The following is a 23,603-nucleotide window of genomic DNA, read 5'->3' on the forward strand; positions in this document are numbered from 1 at the left end:
TCTCATCTAAACTCCACCACATGTGGATATTTAGGGTTAAAAAGTACAGTGGGCACTCCTGCCGATCCTAGCTGACAAACAGTTCCAGACAATTATGGCTAAGAGCCGGTCAAGTACAGGGCAAGTGCAATAAAGATCCAATGGGTCTGGGTGATACAAGGGTGGGATTATACTCCTGGGCACAGCCAAAACAGTCAAACATAACTGAAGAAATGGTTAAAAGTAATCTGCTGCCCTAGTTCCTGGAAGTTATGCAGAAGTCAGGTTGGTTTGCCGGGAAAGCCTATCTGCATTTCCATTCTGCTTTCCCGGGCCTATACTGTACAGTAAAGTTATAGGGCTGCAAGGCAAGGCTCCACCGCAACAATCATCCATTATTCCCAGAGACTCTGTTCAGTCAAATCAAGAAGTTGAGGTCACTGTGAAGGACTGTCCATAAAAGGTATGGCTGGAGTTTTTAAAGAGCCCATACCAATACCAGGCATTCCTTCTCTAGAGCTGCATCCCCGACTTCCCTAGGCAGCAACTTCTGGCTGATACGTGCGACCGGTTGCTCACTGCCATCGGCCTCCACTTGACTCAGCACTGCTCGCAACCCGAAGGTGGAGGCATCTGTGTGGACAGAGAAGCGCTTCGAAGGGTCAGGAGGACAAATGATCTGTAAAATCCTGACGTACTTAAGAAGGCCTGAGTCTTCATTTTGGGAGTGGACAAATTGGCAACAGCCTCTCTTTTGGCTGGTGCTGAAAATCCTAGCTGACAAACAGTTCTAGAGAATTATGGCTAAGACTTGGTCAGGTACAGGGCAAGGGCAATAAAGATCCAATAGGTCCGGGTGACACTCCTAGGATTATACTCCTAGGCACAACAAGTAAACACAATTGAAGAAGGGGTTAAAAGTACTCTGCAGCCCTAGTTCCTTGACAATTGTATTCAAGATGGTTGTGATTGTGGTGGTAGTGCTGCTAGTGAATGAAGGGGAACCTGTGACTGGTGCTTCTGCACAGTGGAAGGAGGAACACATTCAACAGAGAAGCTAGAATGTGTGTCCCTTGGCTCCTCCAAGTCTGCCTCATAATCTAAATCAAGGTCATTGTCGTCATCAATATTGTCATTAAAGAATACCATACCCTTTTCCACCTGGGCAGAAGGTGGTAAGGTCCACTCTGGCTGCAAAAGTAGGCCATCCCTCTTCTTCCTCACTACCTTCTGGGGGCAAAATAGATCTGCTGCTATCATCTGACAGTGACACTGATTGCTGCCCCACTTTGGCTCTGGAGAGTGCTGCCAGTGTTTATGTTAGTGGTAACACCAGGGGTGGTAGCTCCAAGGGTGGTTGGGGTTGCACTGGTAGTGGTGGTTTTATTCCATGCATCGCCATAATAGTCACTATCTTTGTCCGGGAATCCGGACCCCTCAGTGAGCCCTTGGTTGTAGTTAAATTTTTTAGATCCTCAAAAAAAAAAAAAAAAAAAAAATCGAGACAAGCATGAAGTTCATCTTAGAATCTAATTATTTCTTATTTGATGGTGATATTTATTTACAGATTTGTGACACAGCGATGGGCACCCGTTTCGCCCCCAGTTATGCCAATTTATTTTTGGCAGACTGGGAGCACGACACTATTTTTGGTGCCCACCGCCATGCCAATCTATATCCGTATAAAAGATATATTGATGATATATTCATCTTGTGGAAGGGTACTTTGGACTCTTTAAAAGCCTTTTTTCAAATCTTAATTTGAATTCATTAGGTTTAGTCTTTACATATGAAACTAGTAAGACTTCCATTAACTTTTTGGATCTAAATATATCTATAGATAATGACAATACGTACTTTAAACTGGTAGATAAGAATACTTACCTGAGCCAATAGTTGCCACGACCAAAAGTGGATTAACAACATACCTGTCACGGAAGCCTCTGTGACTTGGGACTTGGGAGGCGGCTGGAGCCTGTATTTCCCATGATAGATGGTGTATTACATACTTCCAGCAGGTGAGAGTGGACACTAATTACAGTGCAATACCTGGATCCTTTGCTTGGATTTATGTTTAAGTCACCCTGTATCTGATTAGCAGTACAGGGTGGCAACAGTGAGTGAGCCGGAGCTCTCTAGATCCCAGTTTCACCCTTCCTCCTGCCTGTCTGACCAGTATTATTGGTTCTGATGGCAGGAAACAATACCTAAAAGTCAATTTATTAGAATTAGAAAAAAAATTTCAAAAATAGAAGACTTTGATAAACAGGCTAAGATAATCAAAGATAGATTCTTAGAAAAAGGCTATAATAAGAAATTGGTCATATCAGCCCTTAGAGAGGTTAGAAAATTAAATAGAAATTAATTTCTTTACCAAGACAAAACCCATAAAAAATGTAAAAAAATTAAGATTAGTAAACTTGATGGTTTGACACCCCCCCAAAAAATATGAGACATTTAATTTGGGGTTTGTAACTACCTACTCTGATCATATACCAGAGATAAGGGAAATATTAGAAAAAAATGGCACATTATCAAACATGATCCTATACTAAGCGATATTATACCCGAAAAGAGCCATATAATTTGTAAGAAAGGTGGAAACTTAAACTATCCTTGCACCATCGGATATCTCCAAAAAACTCCTTGCTAATAAATCTCAATCAACCCAATATACTCACTGTCTTTCTACCAGGAAGGGGTAGTATAGATATGGCAGATGTAAACAATGTTCTGTGTCACCAAAAAAAGAAAAAAGATTATGGATTTTGGAAGTCTTATGAATAATCGTAAATTTTCTATCCAAAGATATCTTTCCTGTAACTCTACCTTTGTTGTGTATCTCCTAGAATGACCCAAAGCACACATCCAAATCCACAAAAGCATAGCTTCACCAGAAGATTAACGTTTTGGAATGGCCCAGACCTGAATCCAATTGAAAATCTGTGGGGTGATCTGAAGAGGGCTGTGCACAGAAGATGTCCTCACAATCTGACAGATCTGGGGCGCTTTTGCAAACAAGACTGGGCAAATATTGCCAAGTCAAGATGTTCCATGCTAATAGACTCCTACCCAAAAAGACTGATTGCTGTAATAAAATCAAAAGGTGCTTCAACAAAGTATTAGTATAATGGTGTGCACAATTATGCAACCAGGTTATTGTGAGGTTTTTGTTTTTTTTTTAACCCCTCCCCCCAAGAATTTGTTTTGCAATTGAATTGTTCGCGTTATAGGTCACATTAAAGGTAGGAAACGTTTGGAAATTTCTTTGTCTCATTCTTATAAATCACAAGAACCCGGCATTTTAACAGGGGTGTGTAGACTTTTTATATCCATGTATACCCAGTTTTCTATACCTTCATACAATATATATATTATATATATATATATATACATACATACACTTACCTACATAAATATACAACTACATATACATTTTTAAATATAATGGACTGTTGCCAAAACACTGAAGTTCAATTGCTCTCCTTCAATGTGTTCTTACTAATAGAGAACAACATTGCTAGGGCTTTCTTTGGTATAATACCCAAATAGCATGGCACAAGGGCACCGCTGAAAGCCTTCTCCGAATTACTTGAGGTGAAAGGGCAGTGACGTTTTTTTCCGTGGCACTGCGAGAGCTACTTCCTATCAGTGGAACCTTTCCATTCGGCAGAGTAAGTTTTGAGTGTCCCCTATTGTGAATGTGCAGGGAACACATTATTAAAGACAAACAAAAGGAAATATCTTAATTGGATTTCCCATCTTAAATATTAATAATTCCGAGGGTTATGCTGTAGGTGTGACAAAGTTCTCATAGGACAACACAGAAAGCTGCTGCCAAAGTGAAATGCTTAAAAAGATTTCCATCAGCGTTTTGTTTATGTTTAACAGTTGTGTATTATTAACAGACACTTAAATAGAGTTGACATAGAAAAAGTATTATTTTATGATTTTTCTGTGGAGTTTCTTGTATTTCACAAATAGGTTAGTGGCCTGTTATAACAGACACAAGGAAAATAAGTACTCAGAATAAGAGTTATAATACACTGTTCATTTTAATGTTGTTTTCGAAAATTCAGGAGTTGCTGTTCGGCATTTAACGGATTATTCTGCTTTTTTATTCTTAGATTCATAAATTCAATTTAGACTATTTTTAACCCCTTAACGACAATCCACGTACATGTACGGGGTTGCCGTGCAACGTGATAACGACAATGCCCGTACATGTACGAGCTGCCGTTAAATAGCTGCATCGCCGCAATCACAGCATTTTCGCCACGATAAGCGGCTTTGCAGCATCCACGGAAGCCTCACAAGTGAGGCTGACAGTGGATCCGGGGAGGAAAGCCCTCCCCGGAAGAAAAATGGCCGCCGCCACACCGATCATCAAAGATCACCGCGGCGCCCGGCTAAAACAGTTTAGGAAGCGATCGGAATTTGTTTATGTTTAACAGTTGTGTATTATTAACAGACACTTAAATAGAGTTGACATAGAAAAAGTATTATTTTATGATTTTTCTGTGGAGTTTCTTGTATTTCACAAATAGGTTAGTGGCCTGTTATAACAGACACAAGGAAAATAAGTACTCAGAATAAGAGTTATAATACACTGTTCATTTTAATGTTGTTTTCGAAAATTCAGGAGTTGCTGTTCGGCATTTAACGGATTATTCTGCTTTTTTATTCTTAGATTCATAAATTCAATTTAGACTATTTTTAACCCCTTAACGACAATCCACGTACATGTACGGGGTTGCCGTGCAACGTGATAACGACAATGCCCGTACATGTACGAGCTGCCGTTAAATAGCTGCATCGCCGCAATCACAGCATTTTCGCCACGATAAGCGGCTTTGCAGCATCCACGGAAGCCTCACAAGTGAGGCTGACAGTGGATCCGGGGAGGAAAGCCCTCCCCGGAAGAAAAATGGCCGCCGCCACACCGATCATCAAAGATCACCGCGGCGCCCGGCTAAAACAGTTTAGGAAGCGATCGGAATCGCTTCCTAAGCATAAACTGTGTTGCTAACATGCCCCGATATCGAGGCATGTAGCAACACAACCCCCCTACCCTGATAGCCTTGCGATTGCTCCAAAGAGCAACCACAAGTGCCATCCTGTAAATGACTTTGCCGTCATTCACAGGATGGCATTAACAATAGAAAATGAGTTCAAAGAGGGTCTATCCAGGTACTGCATCCAACCATGCAAGGTCAATGGAGCCCAGCTCACTAATCAGAGTGATTAGTAAAAAATAAAAATTTAAAAAAAAGTTGAAAACATTTTTAAAAAATTGTTCAATTGTTCAAAAATGTTAAAGAAAAAAATTAAAAAAAAAATATGGTAACATGTAAAAATCCCCACGGTCACCAAAAAAAAAAAAAAAGGCGCTTTTAATAAGCAAGTCCTACAATTCTTTATCTTCACAATAATTCCCGCATGGAAAGAGTTAAAATATTGGCATTACAAATACCCATAGGGTGTCTAGTATTAAAAAAATGTATGAGTCGATGGGGTAAATTGAATTGGCCGGGTTCAAAGATGTCCCAAATATGGGACATGGGGGCAGTAGGATCAGATGTCACACCTCACAAAGGCGGCCTTTTACCTCCAAAATAACCCTACAAACCCATGCATGGTGGGTATCACTGCGCTCAGGAGATGTTACTGAACACATATTGGGGTGTTTTTTGACACGGACATATACCAGGAGCGGTAAATTTATACCTGAAGTACAACGTGTGTGAAAAAAAATACAAAAACAATTTACTACCATAAAGTTTCACAAAGGCTGGTGGTAAAATCAGTGCATGGAAAGGGTTAAAATACCAGCATTTCAAATACCTTGGGGTGTCTAGTTTTTAAAAATATATGATTTGATGGGGTAAATTGCATTGGCCGGCTTCAAAGATACCCGAAATGGCACATGGGGGAAGAATTACCAGATTTGGAAAAAATGGTTTTGAAATAGCCCCATGACGTAAAGAAAAAGGCAAAAAAAACATTGGGTATTTCTAAACTCAGGACACATAGTAGAATCTTTTAATCAGGTTTTTTCATTAGTTTTTGCAGTTGAGTAAAAGTTTTTTGTTAAAAAATTACTTTTTCTCACTTTTTAAACAAAAAATACCCATATTGTATCTTTTTTTTTTTATAGTAAATTGATATGATAAAATTAATGGTATCTAAAGAAAGCCCTGTTTGTCCTGAAAAAAACAACAATATATAATATGTGTGGGAGCACGAAATGAGAAAGAAGAAAATCACAGCTAAACACCAACACTGAAAAATGTTGAAAGAGCCATTGTCCCACAATATACTACGAGTAATAACCCCTATTGTCCTTAAGGGGTTAAAGGCGTTTCAGGCAATAATCATAATAGGAAAAAAAGTAGTCATCAAAACAAACATACAAGATTGGAAACATTCACAAATGCAGGTTTAATTGCTTTTATAAACCTTAGCTGTTGCCACAGTAAAATACTTAGAGATTTCCATCAGCGTTTCTTTTATGTTAACAGTTGTGCATTATAAACAGACACTCAAATAGATAGAGTTGACATATTAAGCAATAAAAGTTTAAGGAAAATCCAAACTTAATTTAACAAAGCCTAATCTTCCAGAAGAGATCTAGCCTTTATATGTAAATGTTGCAATTTAAGCGTTTTCATGAACCTATCCTAGAGAATTCTTATTAAAATGTTCATCAACTTTGGGTACAGAATAAGTATGCACGTTTTCAATTTTCATACTTTTACAAAAAGGGGAAAATAAGCAAATACGTCTTTTTGTTATATTTTTATTAGTATGTGCATCTAGTATTCCATTAACCAGAATACAGTCTTTGGTGCATTAGCCTGTACTTTGTGATAGAGATGTATATATTATTTTTGTAATTTGCAGAACAGCCACGTGAAGTGTATACTGTACCACCACAGCTCCAAAACCTTTGTAGAACCCAAATATTCCTTCTTCACGTCTTATAGTGTTAATGCAGTCTCTCATTCCCTCGTATTGAGTGTTGATTGGAACTACCTCGTGGCCGAGGTCTGTATTGTCTATAATTGTGCGCGTTCCTTGAATATGAAGACGATGTAACACAGTCTCTAGAGGGTAAAGAATGACATCAGCACAAAGGCTTGCTGCAAAATTGGCTATAAGTTCAGGGAAGTATTCATCCAAAATGTTTTGGACTGAGTTTGTCCCATCCTGTGAAATTTGTGGTCGATTCCTTTTCTTTATGATGAACAGCACGCATTTATGAACTATAGAGCTGATGACATAATGCAAAACACCATGAAGAACAGTGGGGAACATGATAACAAGGAGAGGCAGCAGCCGTTTGCTGTGGGGCACCCCAAGTCCCATAACACGACCAACTCCTTCTTTTATGCAATCCAAAATGCCAGGATTATCATGAATGATTTCACTCTATGCAAAATGAAAGAAAATCAGGCACGAGAATGTTAGATATATTAAGCTGTACGAAATGCTGATTTATATATAAAAAAATAAAATAAAAAATAGAGACGAACACTTTTAACAACTTTGTATGCTATGCTTTTATCAAAAAGTAATCGTACTCTTAAGACCTGCCCCACATAAGCCATATTTACCCAAAGTGTGCAATTCTAAACCGTTAAAAAAAAATTCTAGACCATAAAAAATAAACATTTAAACTGCGTAGTTTTACTTTTTAAAATATATTTCAGATATCAAAGACTTAAAGATCAAATTTTTTATGTGCAAAAGTGTATTCTATCATGTTTACCTGTACAGTTTCAATTAGGCTTGCAGAATAAAAAGGAGTTGCCACTGCATAAACCAACCTGCAAAACAAAGACAAGTATTTTTTAATTACATGCATTCTACTGAAAATAAACCATGGCACTTTGTTAGCACTGATGCAAACATTATATTTCTGGGCAAGATGGGGACACCACAACACATTAAAAGTACAGATACATCTGATGCCAGCCTTAAGTATAATCAGTACCAATACTATATTAGAAAAGACACAATCTGTGCTTATTTTAAATAATTTAGAATAAGAGACCTATGACAATTTAAAAGATTATGTGACACATGTTGCTCGCAAATGGCAATAGAAACTACAACTTACGCTTTGAGAAGAACGTGTCCCCCTATTTGCTGGGGATTCCATTTATGGGTAAGTTCTCTACAAACAAATCACAAATATTAAATATAAATGCATGTACATTATTTATAAATTAACAGAAGATTTAAAAAAAAAATACAACTACATTCTAAAACAAACTAAGTTAACTTGGGGAACCACAGCAGGTAGGACTGGTAGATCAAAAACCTTATGCTGTTCTGTGGACATATTCACTAAACAGAGGCTTGGTAGTGAGCTGAAACATCAGGCCAGCAAGTTAGCACAGTATTATGAAGGACAACCTTGGTTTGTTTCTCCTGCAAACGCGTTAAGTTGAGGAGATGAAATATTTCAACTCACAATGGCATCTATGAACCCTCATATTTTCACTACTGGTCCAGAAACCAGTCTGTGGATTGAGAGTATAACAAGTAGTAACTGGTGTTAATGTTACTTAGTGGAATATGTATTATATTTACTACTAGTAAGCACAACATACCGTATTTGCTCGATTATAAGACGAGGTTTTTTCCAGAGCAAATGCTCTGAAAAATACCCCTCGTCTTATAATCAGGGTCGTCTTATAATCAGACCTCAAATAGGTCTGATTATGAGACTAAGATCCAGATCCCCCGCAGCGATGCAGGGGACCTGGATCCTCCTGTGTTAACCCCCCCCCAACTTACCGGTGCTTCTGATACAATCGCGTAGAGCTCTACACGCTGCCTGGACTAAGCACTGGGGACTCAGAAGCACCGGTAAATTGGGGGGGGGGGGCATAACACAGGAGGATGCAGAGGACCTGGATCTTCCGTCTGTGTTATGCCCCCCCCCCCCAACTTACCGGTGCTTCTGAGTCCCCGGTGCTTAGTCCGGGCAGCGTGTAGAGCTCTACGCGATTCGAGTGGAGCTCTACATGCTGCCCAGACTAAGCACCGGGGGCTCAGATGCAGGGGACCTGGATCCTCCTGTGTTATGCGCCCCCCCAACTCAGAAGCACCGGTAAGTTTGGAGGCGGGAGGGGGAGTGTTAAATGTGGGGGTGTAAGGCATTTCTGGAGGCAGAGTGCTCTGTGAAATGCCTTTTAACCCCTTTAATGCCACTCTGCCTCCTGAAATGCCTTTTACCTCCCTATATGCCACTCTGCCCCATAATATGCCTTTTAACCCCCTAAATGCCAGAGTGGCATATAGGGGTATAAGGCATTTCTGGAGGCAGAGTGGCACATAGGGGGTCAAAAGGCATATCATGGGGCACAGTGGCATATATGGGGTATAAGGCATTTCTGGGGCAGAGTGGCAAGCCTGGGGGGGCAGGTTGAAGAAAAAAAAAAAAAAAGGAAATAAAAACAAAATATTTTTCTCAATCATAGCTTTTATTAACAAACAATTGTTCACATAGTTTACATGAACTAACATTTACCGGTAAAACTTTTTTCCTACAGGGTCATCTTATATTCAGGCTTTTTTTCATAAATTAATATTCAGATTTTGGGGGGTCGTCTTATAATCAGGGTCGTCTTATAATCGAGCAAATACGGTAATTAAAACTATTTAAGAGATGCATTAAACTGTGTTACAAAAGACACAGAAAATAGACACCAGGCAGATTCAAGAATTGAAATAAGCATAATTAAATGTATATTCTAAAAGCCCTACCTCGGTAAGGGTGTGAATTCACTGATGATCCCTTCTGCTCCAAGAGTTATTCCTTGAACAATAAATGTACTCCCCATCCCTTTCCATAGCGCCCTGGGACCCTGTGGGTAGAGCAAGACATAATCATCGTCTCATTTACCGTATTCCATATACACCAGTATTGGATACTTTTACAACACATTAGTTTTCCTGACATCTCCAAAGCCTGTCAGTGGTAGATATAGTGTCAATACATGCATAACCAATTATGTTCTCTTCGCAGACCTCACCTACACTTGTAACTATGTAAAAACCGATATCAAATTTCAAATATATTGCATGTTATCCTGATTTAATAACAATACTGAAGTATAAAAGTGTAGAACATTGAAAATTGCCAGGTCCTCTGAGCTTTCCTATAACCATTAAATGTAGCCAAACGTGGGTGAGAAGACCGGTGTGCAACCAGGTCCCCCGACGTTGCGTTCCCCCAGAGTCTCTGGACTAAATCCGCAGTTTCCAGGTACGCTCATTAGCACCTAAAACTATTTGTTGCTGCAGGAGGAGGGAAGGTTTTAAAGAGTTAGTTCTGCTGTGTGCTCCTCCCTGTTCACCCACAGCCCATGGTTTGCCAGACAGGCGTAATATCTCCAGCATGCATTCAAAATACTTTCTGCTAAAAGTTGTCAGATAAAAAATTAGTAAATCTTACATTCTGCTACTTACCTGGGTCTTTGTGAAGTTATACATAATATTGATAATGCTAAATGGAGATAGTTGGTAATTTCTAGCATGGTAATTAACCTACGGGACAAACATTTTTAATGGTTAGCAACAAGCACATATGTTTCAAGTTACATAGTGACCAGGGGGTTAAATAATTCAACTCATCAACTTCAGCAATCATTATGAAGGGTCAACCAAACCAAGTCTGTCATACAAGGAGTCAGACCTGCATAATCTATAACTAAGGTGGTGCAAGACTCGAGAAATGTAGCTCTTCACAATGCATAGATATATTATTTACATACACACATATAAACCCATGGTTTACTGAATAAACCACTTTATGCCCCCTATTTCCAGGTACTTTCACAGATAAATGTTTATATTCCTCCCATCAGCGCAAATATTAACTACAATGTTAGCTGGAATCAATCTACAAATGTACATATTTAGTCAAAAATAGGGCCATAATATGGTTTCATGAAAGTAATGTGTAATACAAAAACAGAAAAAAAAAATCATATTGCTGTAAAAATGGACATTTAAAAATACTGGTAGTATTTACCTGGCACTGCCGACGCAAGACAATGCATGGGTGGGCCAAAACATTTTCTGTAAACAGACTAAGAGAAAAGATTAGAAGGATAAATAAATATGATATAATAGTATATAAAATCTTAACATATAAAAGAAAAACAATGACTCGAATAGTAACTGAATTCATAATCTATTCGTAACATAGTATACAGAATGTTAACTCTGCATGATTAACCCATCCCACACACGATCTTTGTCCTTTCGATATGAATGGGTGCAATTCCAGCAGTCATTATAATTATAGAATGCGGCTGGTGTGATGGTTTGTATCAAAACCTTTGCCCACATAGAGATGAAACTTGTAATTCTAATAGCATCATTAGATAAAAAGCAGAGCGTAAGTGGTTAAGACGTGTTTTAAATATCTGATAAAACAGAAAAAAAAAAAAAAATACAAATAAAAAGTAAATGAAACATAAAACCCCACCTAAACACTTACCTCGCAAGTCCAATACCAAATCCAGCAAATCTGTTCAGTTGCTCTATAAAAGAGATACAACTCATTTAGTGATTACCAACCTGTAGTGCAACAGGTATCACAGTGAAAAATAATTTGATTTGTTTAAAATTCATTTAACAAGTAATAACAAAAACAGACATGCTCACATATTGACTCAATACACACTTTCCAGAATACATTTCCTCTTGTAGATAATGACTAACCTATTAGTAACAGCAATTTATAAATGCCAAGCTAGCTTTAATAAAAATTCCACTTTTTTTCATTGTAATTGTTAGCTAGTTCTCTCCAAGCTTTGCCAACAATACTTGGCATTTATATAGCCCCTGCCTCCTGTGCACAAAGTTCGCTGAGTATTATGGTGTATAGAGGATGGGTTGTTATGAACCCACACAGTTTATTCATTAACCTGAAAGCTGTAGATGAAATGAAACATTGTATCTCACCAATTAAACAATGCTGTGCAAAGGAAGGCGTTTGTTATCTTTACAGGCACAGTATTTTTTTTCAATAGGAACACATAAGAAACCAGATATACAAACAGCTGCAGAATTGCTTCTACTTCTACTCCAAACAGTTCTGGTTTCTTGTGTCTCCCTGTTGTTTTTACAACCCAACACCAGACATTGGCAGCCATACCTTCTCATGTGAAAAAGAGTACATCCTCTTTGAATTCTATGGTTTTACATATCAGGACATAACAATCACCTGTTTCTTAGCAGGTCTAAAAATCAGGTAAACACAATCTAAGATTAACAATGATCCCAAGCACACCAACAAGTCTACAACAGAATGGCTGAAAGTAAAGAATTAAGGTGTAGCAATGGGCCAGCCCTCAACCCAATTGTAATGCTGTGGCTGGACCTTAAGAGAGCTATGCATTCACAAATGCCTGCAAACCTCTATGAAGTAAGCAAGGTTGTAAAAAAATTCCTCCACAGCGATGTGAGAGACTGATAAAGTCATACTGAAAACAATTACTTCAAGTTATTGCTGCTAAAGGTGGTTCTACAAGCTATTGAATCATAAGGTGTACTTAGTTTTCCACACATTTTAACTTTATTTTTCTTAAATAAATCATGACATGTGTTGCTGTTGATCTGAGGTTGTATTTAACTAATTCTTAGACATGCTAAGGAACAGATGATTGTAATTATGCGCTGTTATGTAAAGCCATAGAAAGTGTGGGGTTTTTTTGTTTGTTTTTTTTATTGTTTTTGTAAAACAGAAATTCTGGCCAGGCTTTTTAAACTTTTTTTAGACAACTTTTTTCCCCCGTCCTCAATCAGGTTTTTAATTTTCATTTTTTACAGAAAGGGAAAACATTATTTGATCCCCTGCTGATTTTGTACATTTGCCCACTGACAAAGACACGACCAGTAGGGATGCACCGATATATCGGTGGCCGAAAAGGGCATTATTGGCAAAATGCCGAAATAAAAATAAAAACGGCCGAAAATAATGCCTGGGCATGATAGGAATGTGATTGCTGTTAACAATTTATGCCGTATAATTGTAATGGTAGGTTTGTTTAAATAGTGAGATACAAAATAACAATGAAAAATTCCAGAATAATCCATTTCAAATAAGTTATAAATTGATTTGCATTTTACTCAGTGAAATAAGTATTTGATCCCCTATCAATCAGCAAGATGTCTGACTCCCAGGTATCTTTTATACAGGTAATGAGCCGAGAAGGTGCCAAAAGTTGGTGCAATTATTCGCAAAAGGAAGAAAAATAACTGTCAATCTCCCTTGGTCTGGGGCTCCATGCAAGATCTCACATCATGGCGTTTCAATGATCATGAGAACGGTGAGGAATCAGCCGAGAACTACATGGGGGGATCCTGTCAACGATCTCAAGGCAGCTGGGACCAGAGTCACCAAGAAAACAATTGGTGTGAATGACCAAAATCCTGCAGTCCCCACAAAGTCCCCCTGCTCAAGAAAGCACATATACAGGCCTGTCTGAAGTTTGCCAATGAACGTCTGAGTGATTCAGAGGAGAAAAGACCCCGAAAACACCATCCCCACTGTTAAACATGGAGGTGGAAACATTATGCTTTGGGACTGTTTTTCTGCTAAGGGGCCAGGACAACTTCTCTGCATCAATGGGACGATGGATGGGGCCATGTACCATCAAATCTTGGGTGAGAACCTCCTTCCCTCAGCCAGGGCATTGAAAATGGGTCGTGGATGGGTATTCCAGAATGACAATGACCCAAAACACACGGCCAAGGCAACAAAGTAGTGGCTCAAAAAGAAGCACATTAAGGTCCTGGAGTGGCCTAGCCAGTCTCCAGACCTTAATCCCATAGAAAATCTGTGGAGGGACCTGACGGTTCGAGTTGCCAAACATCAGCCTCGAAACTTTAATGACTTGGAGAGTGGGACAAAATCCCTCCTGAAATGTGTGCAAACCTGGTGGCCAACTACAAAAACATCTGTCCTCTGTGATTGGGAAAACCCTTGTTGACAAAGTACTAAATCAATATATAACTTTTTGAAATGCGTTTTTCACATAAACCTACCATTACAATTATAGACTGATCATGTCTTTGTCAGTGGGCAAACATACAAAATCAGCAGGGGATCAAATAAGTTTTTAATTTTTTTTTTCACTGTACCTCTTGGTCTGCAGTTTTCTTCAGTGCTGCACCATGACAAGGGGTATTTTGCACCACAAAGACTCAAGCTTGCATGTTCAACCATTATTCTTACACTTATGAACACTAACATTATACAGTAACATGATTTTCATATATTACATTAAGTACAACATAAAACCTCTGTTGCAACCCGGCACTTCCACTGAGGCTTCTATGACTGAGCACCAAAAGGTCATGTCACGGCAGTGCTCCGTCATAGAAGCCCCAGCAGAAGCGTCTGGTAGCAGCGGAGTTTGTCTAAGCACATTGCACAGATGTTCACTGGCTGCCCACACTAGACACCAGGGAGTCTGAAGCACAGGAAGCAAGTCTGGGAATGCGTTGGTAAGTCTAGGGTGGAGGGGGGGGGAGCTGCATTTAGTGGGTATAAGGCATATCTGAGTTGGCAGAGTGGTAAGCCGGTGGGCAGATTGGCAAATAAAAAGGAAATAAAAATCATGAGAAAAATTTATTTTTTGTTTTTATTAAATCTGAAAACATTTGTAAATGTGAATATTTACTAGTAAAATTTGTTTCCTATAGGGTAGTCTTATATTCAGGCCTTTTCTTTTTTCCTAAATTAATATTCACATTTTAGGAGGTTGTCAAGCAAATACGGCAATAAGGAGTCAGTTTATTTACTGACTAAGATAACAGAGTTACAACACATACACATAACACATAGGCAGCTGTCTAGAACCTTATATGAAAAACAGACTTTTTTGAAACAGAAGACATTTAAAAAAACTTGTTTTTCCGAGCCTTTTAGGCTTAGACATAGCCTTTAAAATAGAAGACATCCGTCAATAAAAAAGGCATCTGACTTTCCATGCTCTAACACCACACTAAGCTGATTCTGTGGCAAAACTAATGAAAATATGTTTCTTCAAAAACTTTCATTGATAACCAATGAGCCATTGTTTTGTTTTTCACAGACATTATGACAAGGATTCATGGTATTTTCCTAGTAGACTAAAATAACAGAGGTAGATCACATACAAATTACTAATATTCAGTTGCCTGAAGACATTATGCAAAAAAGCAGAAAATGTTTTTAGGAAAAAAAATAAAAAAGAGCACAACATTTTTTTAAAACATATTTTTTATCTGATTTCAGTAATACATTACATTTCGTGGGAGTTCCCCATTAAGGACTTAATGTATCAACGTCACTGAAAGGCGATCACTTGGCACAAATTCAAATATAGATAAGGGGAACAGATTAACAGATGGGATATTTTGATGGGCACCAACACAGGAAACTGAGCCAAATGCACAGACTGACACAAAATACAAAAACAAAATTTGAACAGCTTTGCTTCATTCTTTACAGCATGAAGTAGTGAGAGAGAAAGAACGGTGTATGTAAACACTGGTACAGTCCTGCCAGAGTGATCATACAACCGGGCTAAGTCATCACATCAGGTCCATGAGAAAGACCCCTGACCCCACACCCTGTTGGGCAAATGTGAAAATGGAGATGCCCAAATGGTTTAATGTGATGTTCCATGCCACTGCCATGCTCTTTTGATGATTAAGACAGCATGTATTTGCAAAAATATAACAATGTTTCAAATCGCTACTTGTTCGAGCAACTTAAACAGGGTATGATGCAACACTACATAATAAACAAAAGTGAGTAACTGGCAAAATAACGGGCACAGTTAAGTGAAAGTTGCGTGGTTATACTACAAATAGAAACCTGCAGTGACATCCAGGGGACATTCATAATATCGCTCCGGCTTGCTTCCTCATAAAAGGCTTTACGTCAACCGTACACAGCATTTACATTTACATTTATTTTTCGAATATATAAAGAGGCAAAAGGTATGGTTTTGACACAAAAATCCTGAAAACCGTCCTACATGTTATCTTACAAATACTAACCACAATATACAGGCCATTTCAGAGCTATGCTGATTAACATCAGTCGTCAATTCTTGGTGAAAACGCCACAACTAAGCATTATGAAGACCCACTTGTCTTGCAAGGATGGCAGAACTGACCGTTCTTACATCTTTAACTGTGCATGATTAAGGGTTTAATCCTTCGTTACCTATATAATTCAGCATCTTGCCAACAGCTCACTGCTTGGTTAATAACCCACCCTACATGCTGCATGAGCCAAATCAAGCATTTTCTACAAATATTTAGCTCGTCGTGGCAGCTCTATGCTTAGTGGACTTTTAACATCTTGCACTTTTTAGTATAATGAGCAGATTAACTGGAACTCAGTTCAGGTAACATTTCGAAAGCTCAATGGAGAAATACTTGCCAATAAGGTGATACCAATAGCACGCATTAATCTTCATAAGCATAACTCTACCACAATGGTAATCAACATTCTCTCTGTTTCTAGTTGGTTAGCAACCATTGAATGTCCATGCTGACTAAACAATGCTACTGGTTGCTATGGGGACAAGCCCACTTTTCAAACTCTGCACCAGAGTTGCTCTGTGTAAAGGGTGGACGATGTGTATTTTATGGTGAACTATACTGGGTTTTGTATACGTCTTGATAGGAAGCCCAAAAAATGGGCAAGCAATCAAGATGGATATTGTCACAAAGCACCAAGACGGATGAAACTAGAAGGCCAAACGGCAGTCATCAAAGAGAACTAACATGATGATAATATCCGATATAGATTGTGAAATCAAGTAATGTTATTAAGATTATGTAAATGTGCTGGCGGGGTTTATTGGGTGATTAGCCTAGTAATGTATCGATTACAGCCCAGAGAACGAGCGCTCTTGATAAAACAATTTAATAACAGTTTCTACCTAAAGGTGACAGGAAGTGTGCTATCTATAAAGGTTGTTGTCAAATATCACCTTCTCCAACAACTTAGTAGACACACCCTCACAATACCCTGTGACGCCACATCCGTCTCTTATATAACAGCCGATATCTGACAGAGGTGCTGCAAAACTAGAACCCACGCAGATGTTTTAACTTGCGCCTCGACAACCAAACCTACAATGCAAACAGAAACCAAAAAGCACCTCTGGTTGGATAATAATCTACCCCAGATCTGTGCAGTGAAGCTGCAAAGAACACACAGTAATGGGTTTACAAGAAAAGACTCATCCAGCCACATGCCCAAAACCCAGGACCCAACTAAATGTTACAAGTGGCTACTAACCTTTTTGTCTTTTTTTTTTATTTGCAAAGAAAAAAATGCTCCCAATTTCTAAGCAGATCTGTCAAGATCTGCAACATGCTATTGCCTCATCGCGGCCAAAGGGTTGAAACCTATCATGCAATAACCAGAAGGCTATAGATGTTCAATCGCGATAATGTTACGTACGGAGGACTCTACCCTCGCGGTAAAATGTGTACATTTAATATGTTTTTAGGATTTGTTACTAGGTGTGAGCCATGAACGCGAATGATAAACGAATAAACGATCTATACAGTAGACTAGTGCGATGCATGAGCTGCATGGTGCGGCCTCTCACCCCCACTGGCGCTGCTCTCCTCCACGGGTGGCGGGGGGTTGCTGTCCGCCGGGTACAGCGGGGATTTCTCTCCCCAGTGGAGGTTGCGGCTTCCTGGGATATCTGGTGGTGTGGTTACCCAGGGCTGTGACAGGTCCCCGGAGGAGCTGAATGACCTTGCTGGGAAGCCGTGCTGATACGGAGGTGGCGCTTCCTCTCCTCGGCCTGTACCCCATGATGATCCCCGGTATCCCAAGCCATCAAAGCCCTCAGGCCTGCGAGGCTGCATTCTGCCCGTTATCCCCTGGCCAGGTCACTGGAATCCTATGACGTCACCGCAGCAGGTGCCCCCTTTACCACAATAATATCCCAAGTCTGTCAAGAGCAGGAGAGAGGCGGCCCAGATACTGCTCTAACGTCACATGACAGCAGAGCGCCTGTCGTACGACGCATGCCGCCTCAACACAGCGCATTATAGAGCGATAAACAACAGAGAACACAATAAATAGGCGTCGGTTTATGTGAGTTCCTGAACTTAAGTCACGTATTATTTCTAGTTTAATAGACCGGTAATACAGTTACGTTTGGGCAGGTGGGCTTCCTTACAATTTGTCTTTTGCCGTTCCTGGGAGATCATTGGGTAATCGGGGATGGGATGGGGCGGGGCACGGGGCACGAAGACTCTGTCCGCGTCCTTAGCGACGCAAAGGCGGATGTTTTTGTACGGACTGGAAGGAGAAAAGAGTCACTTGAATTAGTGAGTAATGGAAATAAATGTTATGTAGAAAACAATAGCGTACACACAAAGCATAATATGTAATACGGCAGTCTACTTTATTATGTGTTTACCTTTAATTATTCTGGCTGCATCTATTGCTGCGAGGCAATAGTTGGGTGAATTACCTGTGGATATGTACTGTATGGCGGGACGTCTCAGTGTCGCTGCTCCAAGGTGAATGATTTCATGGATTATTTGGGGACTACTTTATGTGACCAAAGTGCTAAAGTGGTCCATATTGTCAGTGTAAAACCATAAAATATATGTGACATCTGCATGGTGGCTGAGCTATAGGTAGATCACCTTGTCAGGATGCTGGAACAGTAATCTTCAATGACGTGGGGAATCGTATTCAGTCATGTAATCCAGAGGCACACGCACAAATATTTGCAAAACATTTCTAAATAAACAACATTCTAATTTCTTTATTTACAGCAACCTCTGTGAAATATGCAACCAAGTCTATCTGCTTTAGATAACACTATGGTATGTACATAAGGACTTGCCCCAGCGCCCAGATTGCTCCCACATTTGACTTGATTCCATCCACATGACCCAGATCTCACCCACAGGGATCTCCTCAAAGAGTCTCAGGTCTCCTCTTGATCCTGCCCTTTCTCATTATCTCTTCTATTTATCTCAGCTCTCCATTTGCTCTTAATCTCTCCTCCACATTCCCCTTATCTCTCAATTTTCTCTCTCCCATTTCTCTTTATCTTTCCACCTTTGTAGTTATGTCTAATGCCCTCTTTCTTTTCTTTCTCCTTTCTTCCCTTTCTCTTTATCACTCCACTTCTTTCTCTTTACCTTACCTTTTTACTATCCTCTTTCTCTCTCCCTTTCACCCTACCTCCATTTTCTTTGATCTCCTCTTTTGATTTATCTCAACTTCCTCACTTCACATTATCTTTCCCCCTTCTCATTGTCCCTCCTACTTACTATCTTTCCCTCTTTTCCCCATCTCTCTCCTTTATCATCATCATCTCTTAACATCATGGATGCATCCTGACGCCATGTGTTCTCCAGATAAGCGACGCACACACACCCGTCGTTCACGTGATATAAAAGAAAACGTGATTCATCAAACCAGTCCACCTTATTCCATTCCTCGGTGGTCCATTTCTTATGCTCACGAGCCCATTGCAGGCAGTTTCGGCAGCGGACAGGGGCCAGCATCGTTCTCTGACTGGTCTGCGGCCATGCAGCCCCATACGCAACAAACTGCAATGCACTGTGTGTTCTGACACCATTCTATCGGAACCAGCATTAACTTTTTCAGCAATTTGAGCCTTCACCCCCCCCCTCCATGTGCATCAATGAACTTTGGCCGCCCATCACCCTGTCGCTAGTTCACCTTCCTTGGACCACTTTTGACTGACCACTGCAGATCAGGAACACACGCCACAGGAGCTGCAGTTTTGGAGATAAAGTTTTGGGTTTTTTCCACCACTGATAAGGGTCATGATAACAAGATTATCAGTGTTATTTACTTCACCTGTCAGTGGTCAAAATGTTATGGCTGATCGATGCACACATCTATGCTCACACACACTTACACACACATGCTTAGACACAATCACACATACATGCGTAGACACAACCATACATACATGCATGTAGGCTTGCTCACAAACACTTATACACTTTCCCTCCTTCCCTTCTTAACCTCTCCCTCCTTCCCTCACTCATCTCTCACAGCTCAGCTGATTTTCTTCGCTACTCCTTCAGTGTGCTAGCAGCCTCTCTTTAGCTCTCTGAACCAGCTTGACCAGTTGGGACCAGATCTTTGTGAACATTTTGGACTGATCTGGGGCACTATGACTAGCCACTTTCCCTCTCAGCGTGTTCCAGAATAACGAGGGTCCCTGTAGGCTACAGACCCTCTAATAGTCTAAGCAGCTAACTCAAACAGACATACATTGTGTGCTGATACAAAGGATTCTTGCCTGTTCTATGACATCTTAATGACATCACCAGTGGTGTATTTAGGTTTTGTGCTGCCCTACGCCTGCACCCCCTAAACTAAATTTACCCCACACATTTGCGCCATACATAGTCACATAGATAGGCTGAAAAAAGACATGCGTCCATCAAGTTCAGCCTTTCCTATCTGTTTATTTCTTGCTGTTGATCCAAAAGAAGGCAAAAAACCCAGTTGTGGTACTTCCAATTCTCCACAAACTAGGGAAAAAAATTCTTCTTGACCCCAGAATGGCAGTCAGATCTCTCTTTGGATCAAGAAGCTGTTTCTCTGTAATTTAAAATGTGTATCCCTGAATATTATGTTTTTGCAAGTATACATCCAATTGTTGTTTAAATGTCTGTACAGACTCTGATAAAACTAGCTCTGCAGGCAGAGAATTCCACATCCTTACTGTCCTAACTGTAAAAAAACCCTTTCCTCTGCTTTAGACTAAATCTCCTTTCTTCCAGTCTAAACGCGTGACCACGTGTCCTATGCATAGTCCTGTTTATGAATAGATTTCCACACAATGGTTTGTATTGGCCCAGAATATATTTATATAATGCTATCATATCCCCTCTGAGGTGCAGTTTTTCTAAACGAAACAGATTTAAATTAATTAACCTTTCTTCATAACTAAAGTGTTTCATTCATTTTAATAATTTTGTAGCCCACCCCTGCACCTTTGTCAGTGCTATAATATCCTTCTTTAGAATACGTGCCCAAAATTGCACAACAAATTTAAGGTGTGGTCTTACCATTGATTTATAAACGGGCAAAATTATATTTTTTATCCCGCGAATTGATGCCCCATACAGTGCCAACTTTGTGCTTTGGGCTTTCAGTGCAAATGTTTGTGCCCAAAAAGCTTCACAGTACCATCTATGTCCCCAAACACTTTAATAGTGCCAACATTGTGCCTAAACAGCTTATCTCTGACATATTTGTTCTCAAACAGCCTAACAATGCCATCATTGTGCCCAAACAGCTTAACAATGCCATCATTGTGCCCAAACAGCTTAACAGTGTCACCTTTGTGCCCAACCACCTTAACAGTGTCACCTTTGTGCCCAAACAGCTTGTCTCTGACATTGTTGTCCCCAAACAGCTTGCCTTGACATATTTGTCCTCAAACATCTTAACAGTGCCATATTGACGGATTACACCGAAAAAAACCAGTGGTAAATAGCCACCATGACAGAATTAAGTGTGTAACACTATTAATCATATAGAAACTAAAGATACGAAAAAATACAAATAGAAATTACTTTACAAAACTGCCCTTCATGTTGAAAAAAATATCAGACACACCAAACATATCACTATGTTAAAACTTAAGTTTAACTACACTAAAAAAAGATAAGGAGAGAGCACACTATATACACTGCGCTATAATCTAAGAAGTGAGCAGTTAAATTGGATCCCCTTAGAGTGTCCACATTCAGACCTAAAAGATAGCAGTGCCCTCTTTCAGGTGTCCAGAATTCTGGTTCACCAAGTAAAACTACCCCTATGAGTTTAGAAAAAATCCCTTTCGGTAAAGCGTAAGCTTGATGCAAATTTTTGCCAATTCGGTATAGACTTTGTCAGAGATGAGCACTTTTGGTGAATCTACTCCCTCCCAATTCCTTTTGTTTTCGTGTGTGACAGCGGGGTGATCCAGTTCTCAAATTCAAAACTTGTGGCTTAGACTCTGTTAAATGTCTGTAACTGTCCTTTGTGACATTCGTTTTCCTTTTTGAGTCAGTGAGCTGAAAGTCCATAAGAGGATATACATTTACCTTACCCTAGAGACAAAGTATTGTCATGTAACACATCAATAAAATAAAAATGGTTAAAAAAAAAGAACATAACATTCATAAACTAGCTCAATAGTTCAGGTAATACTTCAGTCTGTTATCAAGTGTCAGGTGTGGAAGAAAGAGAAGTCACTCCCTCCCACATAGAAACCCGCAAATCACCCCAGCAAAGATGAGAACACCCCTTTCATTTTCATCTAAAATAACCATTATATTTAAAAACTAGAGTTAGGACCTAAGGCCACAAGAGGCAAGTGATGGCCTCCCATACCCAAATAAATTCTGTGCGGTGTAAACCAGTGCAATAAACGTTGTGTAATTGCAAAGGTTTGAATAAAAGGTTCCCAAATAAAATAACATTTATTTACATTTTTCTCCTTATCCTGGAGCCTAAGGGTCAATTAATGATAAAGCTACTGCACTACCTTCTGTTTCCAATGAATAAAGGCACTTTCCTTTAACCAATTATCTCATACTGCCTTTACTGCTGACACTAAAAAATAATTGAGAAGTCTTATATTTAACATACTCTATACAGCCGTGTGCTGTCTTTGAGGAAGTATAGCTCTGGATATTTTATTTTGACTGTGCCCACTTAAAAAGACAGTTCTTTAAAGACTCCTGTGAGATATGATCTTAAAGGCACATAAAAAGCCACTGATTGTTATATATATACTGAGATATAATGTAAGGAAGTTTGACTTTAAGGAGAGGATGGTAGATAAATGGAGCAGCTTCCTATCAGAAGAACGAGAGGCTAATAGAGTGAGGGAATTTAGACATGCATGGGATAGGCATAAGACTTAAGAACTTATGTGTCATCAAATGCTATGTTTCTATATTCACCTTAAATCCAGATATGTGTTAAAGGCAAGATGGTCCAGGACCAGGACCAGTATTTAATTATGGGATAAGTGTGTGAGAAGCTGGGTTAATAGGATCATGGCTTTCTTTGTGCAAAACAATAATCTTAGGTAAATTTGAATGAAGTGAAATAACACGAGTTGTGAATGAGGTGGGTAAAGCTTATTCTATCATATATGACTTTATAAAAACTCTAGTGAAAGGCCAGAGTCCTGGCGCCTTTCCCAGTTCCATATTTTCCAAGAGCCTGTGCTACTTCTTGTTGGTCAGTTTGCCTATTTTAGGAGAGTGTTTGTTTCGCGGAGAGCTGAAGTAGTTGCACAAACTCTAGAAAGTTACGCATTTCGTCCATGGCGTGCAGTTTTTGGTAATAGGACCGAAATCTATGTTTATTTTTTTATGCAGTATCGTAATTAGTAAATTTGCATGGATCAGTAGAATGGAGTTTGGATGATCGAGGAGATTGTGCGCACTTCTGTGGTGGCACCTGTGGTTACAATTATTATGATCAGATTTGTGCAAGGAGAGGCCACCAGTTGACAGAATATGGGCCAGGGTTCTCTGAGCTGTACATGGACAATAATTAGGGAAGTATA

The 23,603-nt window shown here is 39.5% G+C and overlaps 1 protein-coding gene across 1 annotated transcript; it reads right to left on the bottom strand.

Annotated features, from left to right (window-relative positions):
• Positions 1-6,831: 6,831 nt before the first annotated feature.
• Positions 6,832-17,892, bottom strand: LOC149302985 (solute carrier family 25 member 46-B-like). Its single transcript, XM_089481731.1, has 8 exons — positions 17,625-17,892; positions 11,498-11,540; positions 11,027-11,084; positions 10,462-10,539; positions 9,757-9,857; positions 8,102-8,158; positions 7,751-7,808; positions 6,832-7,410 (listed from the first exon to the last, which is right to left on the bottom strand). The coding sequence occupies exons 1-8, from the start codon at positions 17,890-17,892 to the stop codon at positions 6,832-6,834; spliced, it is 1,242 nt and encodes a 413-aa protein (XP_089337857.1).
• Positions 17,893-23,603: the final 5,711 nt, after the last annotated feature.

This window comes from Sceloporus occidentalis, unplaced genomic scaffold, assembly GCF_023333645.1.
Source record: "Sceloporus occidentalis isolate IW3139 unplaced genomic scaffold, rSceOcc1.0.p SCAF_16, whole genome shotgun sequence".
NCBI classification, from domain to species: Eukaryota; Metazoa; Chordata; class Lepidosauria; order Squamata; family Phrynosomatidae; genus Sceloporus; species Sceloporus occidentalis.

What these genes read in the sequence shown, in the direction of transcription:
- LOC149302985 (XM_089481731.1), bottom strand. Translation starts at nt 17,892, where the DNA reads ATGCAGCCTCGCAGGCCTGAGGGCTTTGATGGCTTGGGATACCGGGGA. An exon ending in GGAGAGCAGCGCCAGTGGGG is followed by an intron (nt 11,541 to 17,624) that starts GTGAGAGGCCGC and finishes TCTCTTTTATAG; the next exon opens with AGCAACTGAACAGATTTGCT. An exon ending in TCTTGCGTCGGCAGTGCCAG is followed by an intron (nt 10,540 to 11,026) that starts GTAAATACTACC and finishes TTTGTCCCGTAG; the next exon opens with GTTAATTACCATGCTAGAAA.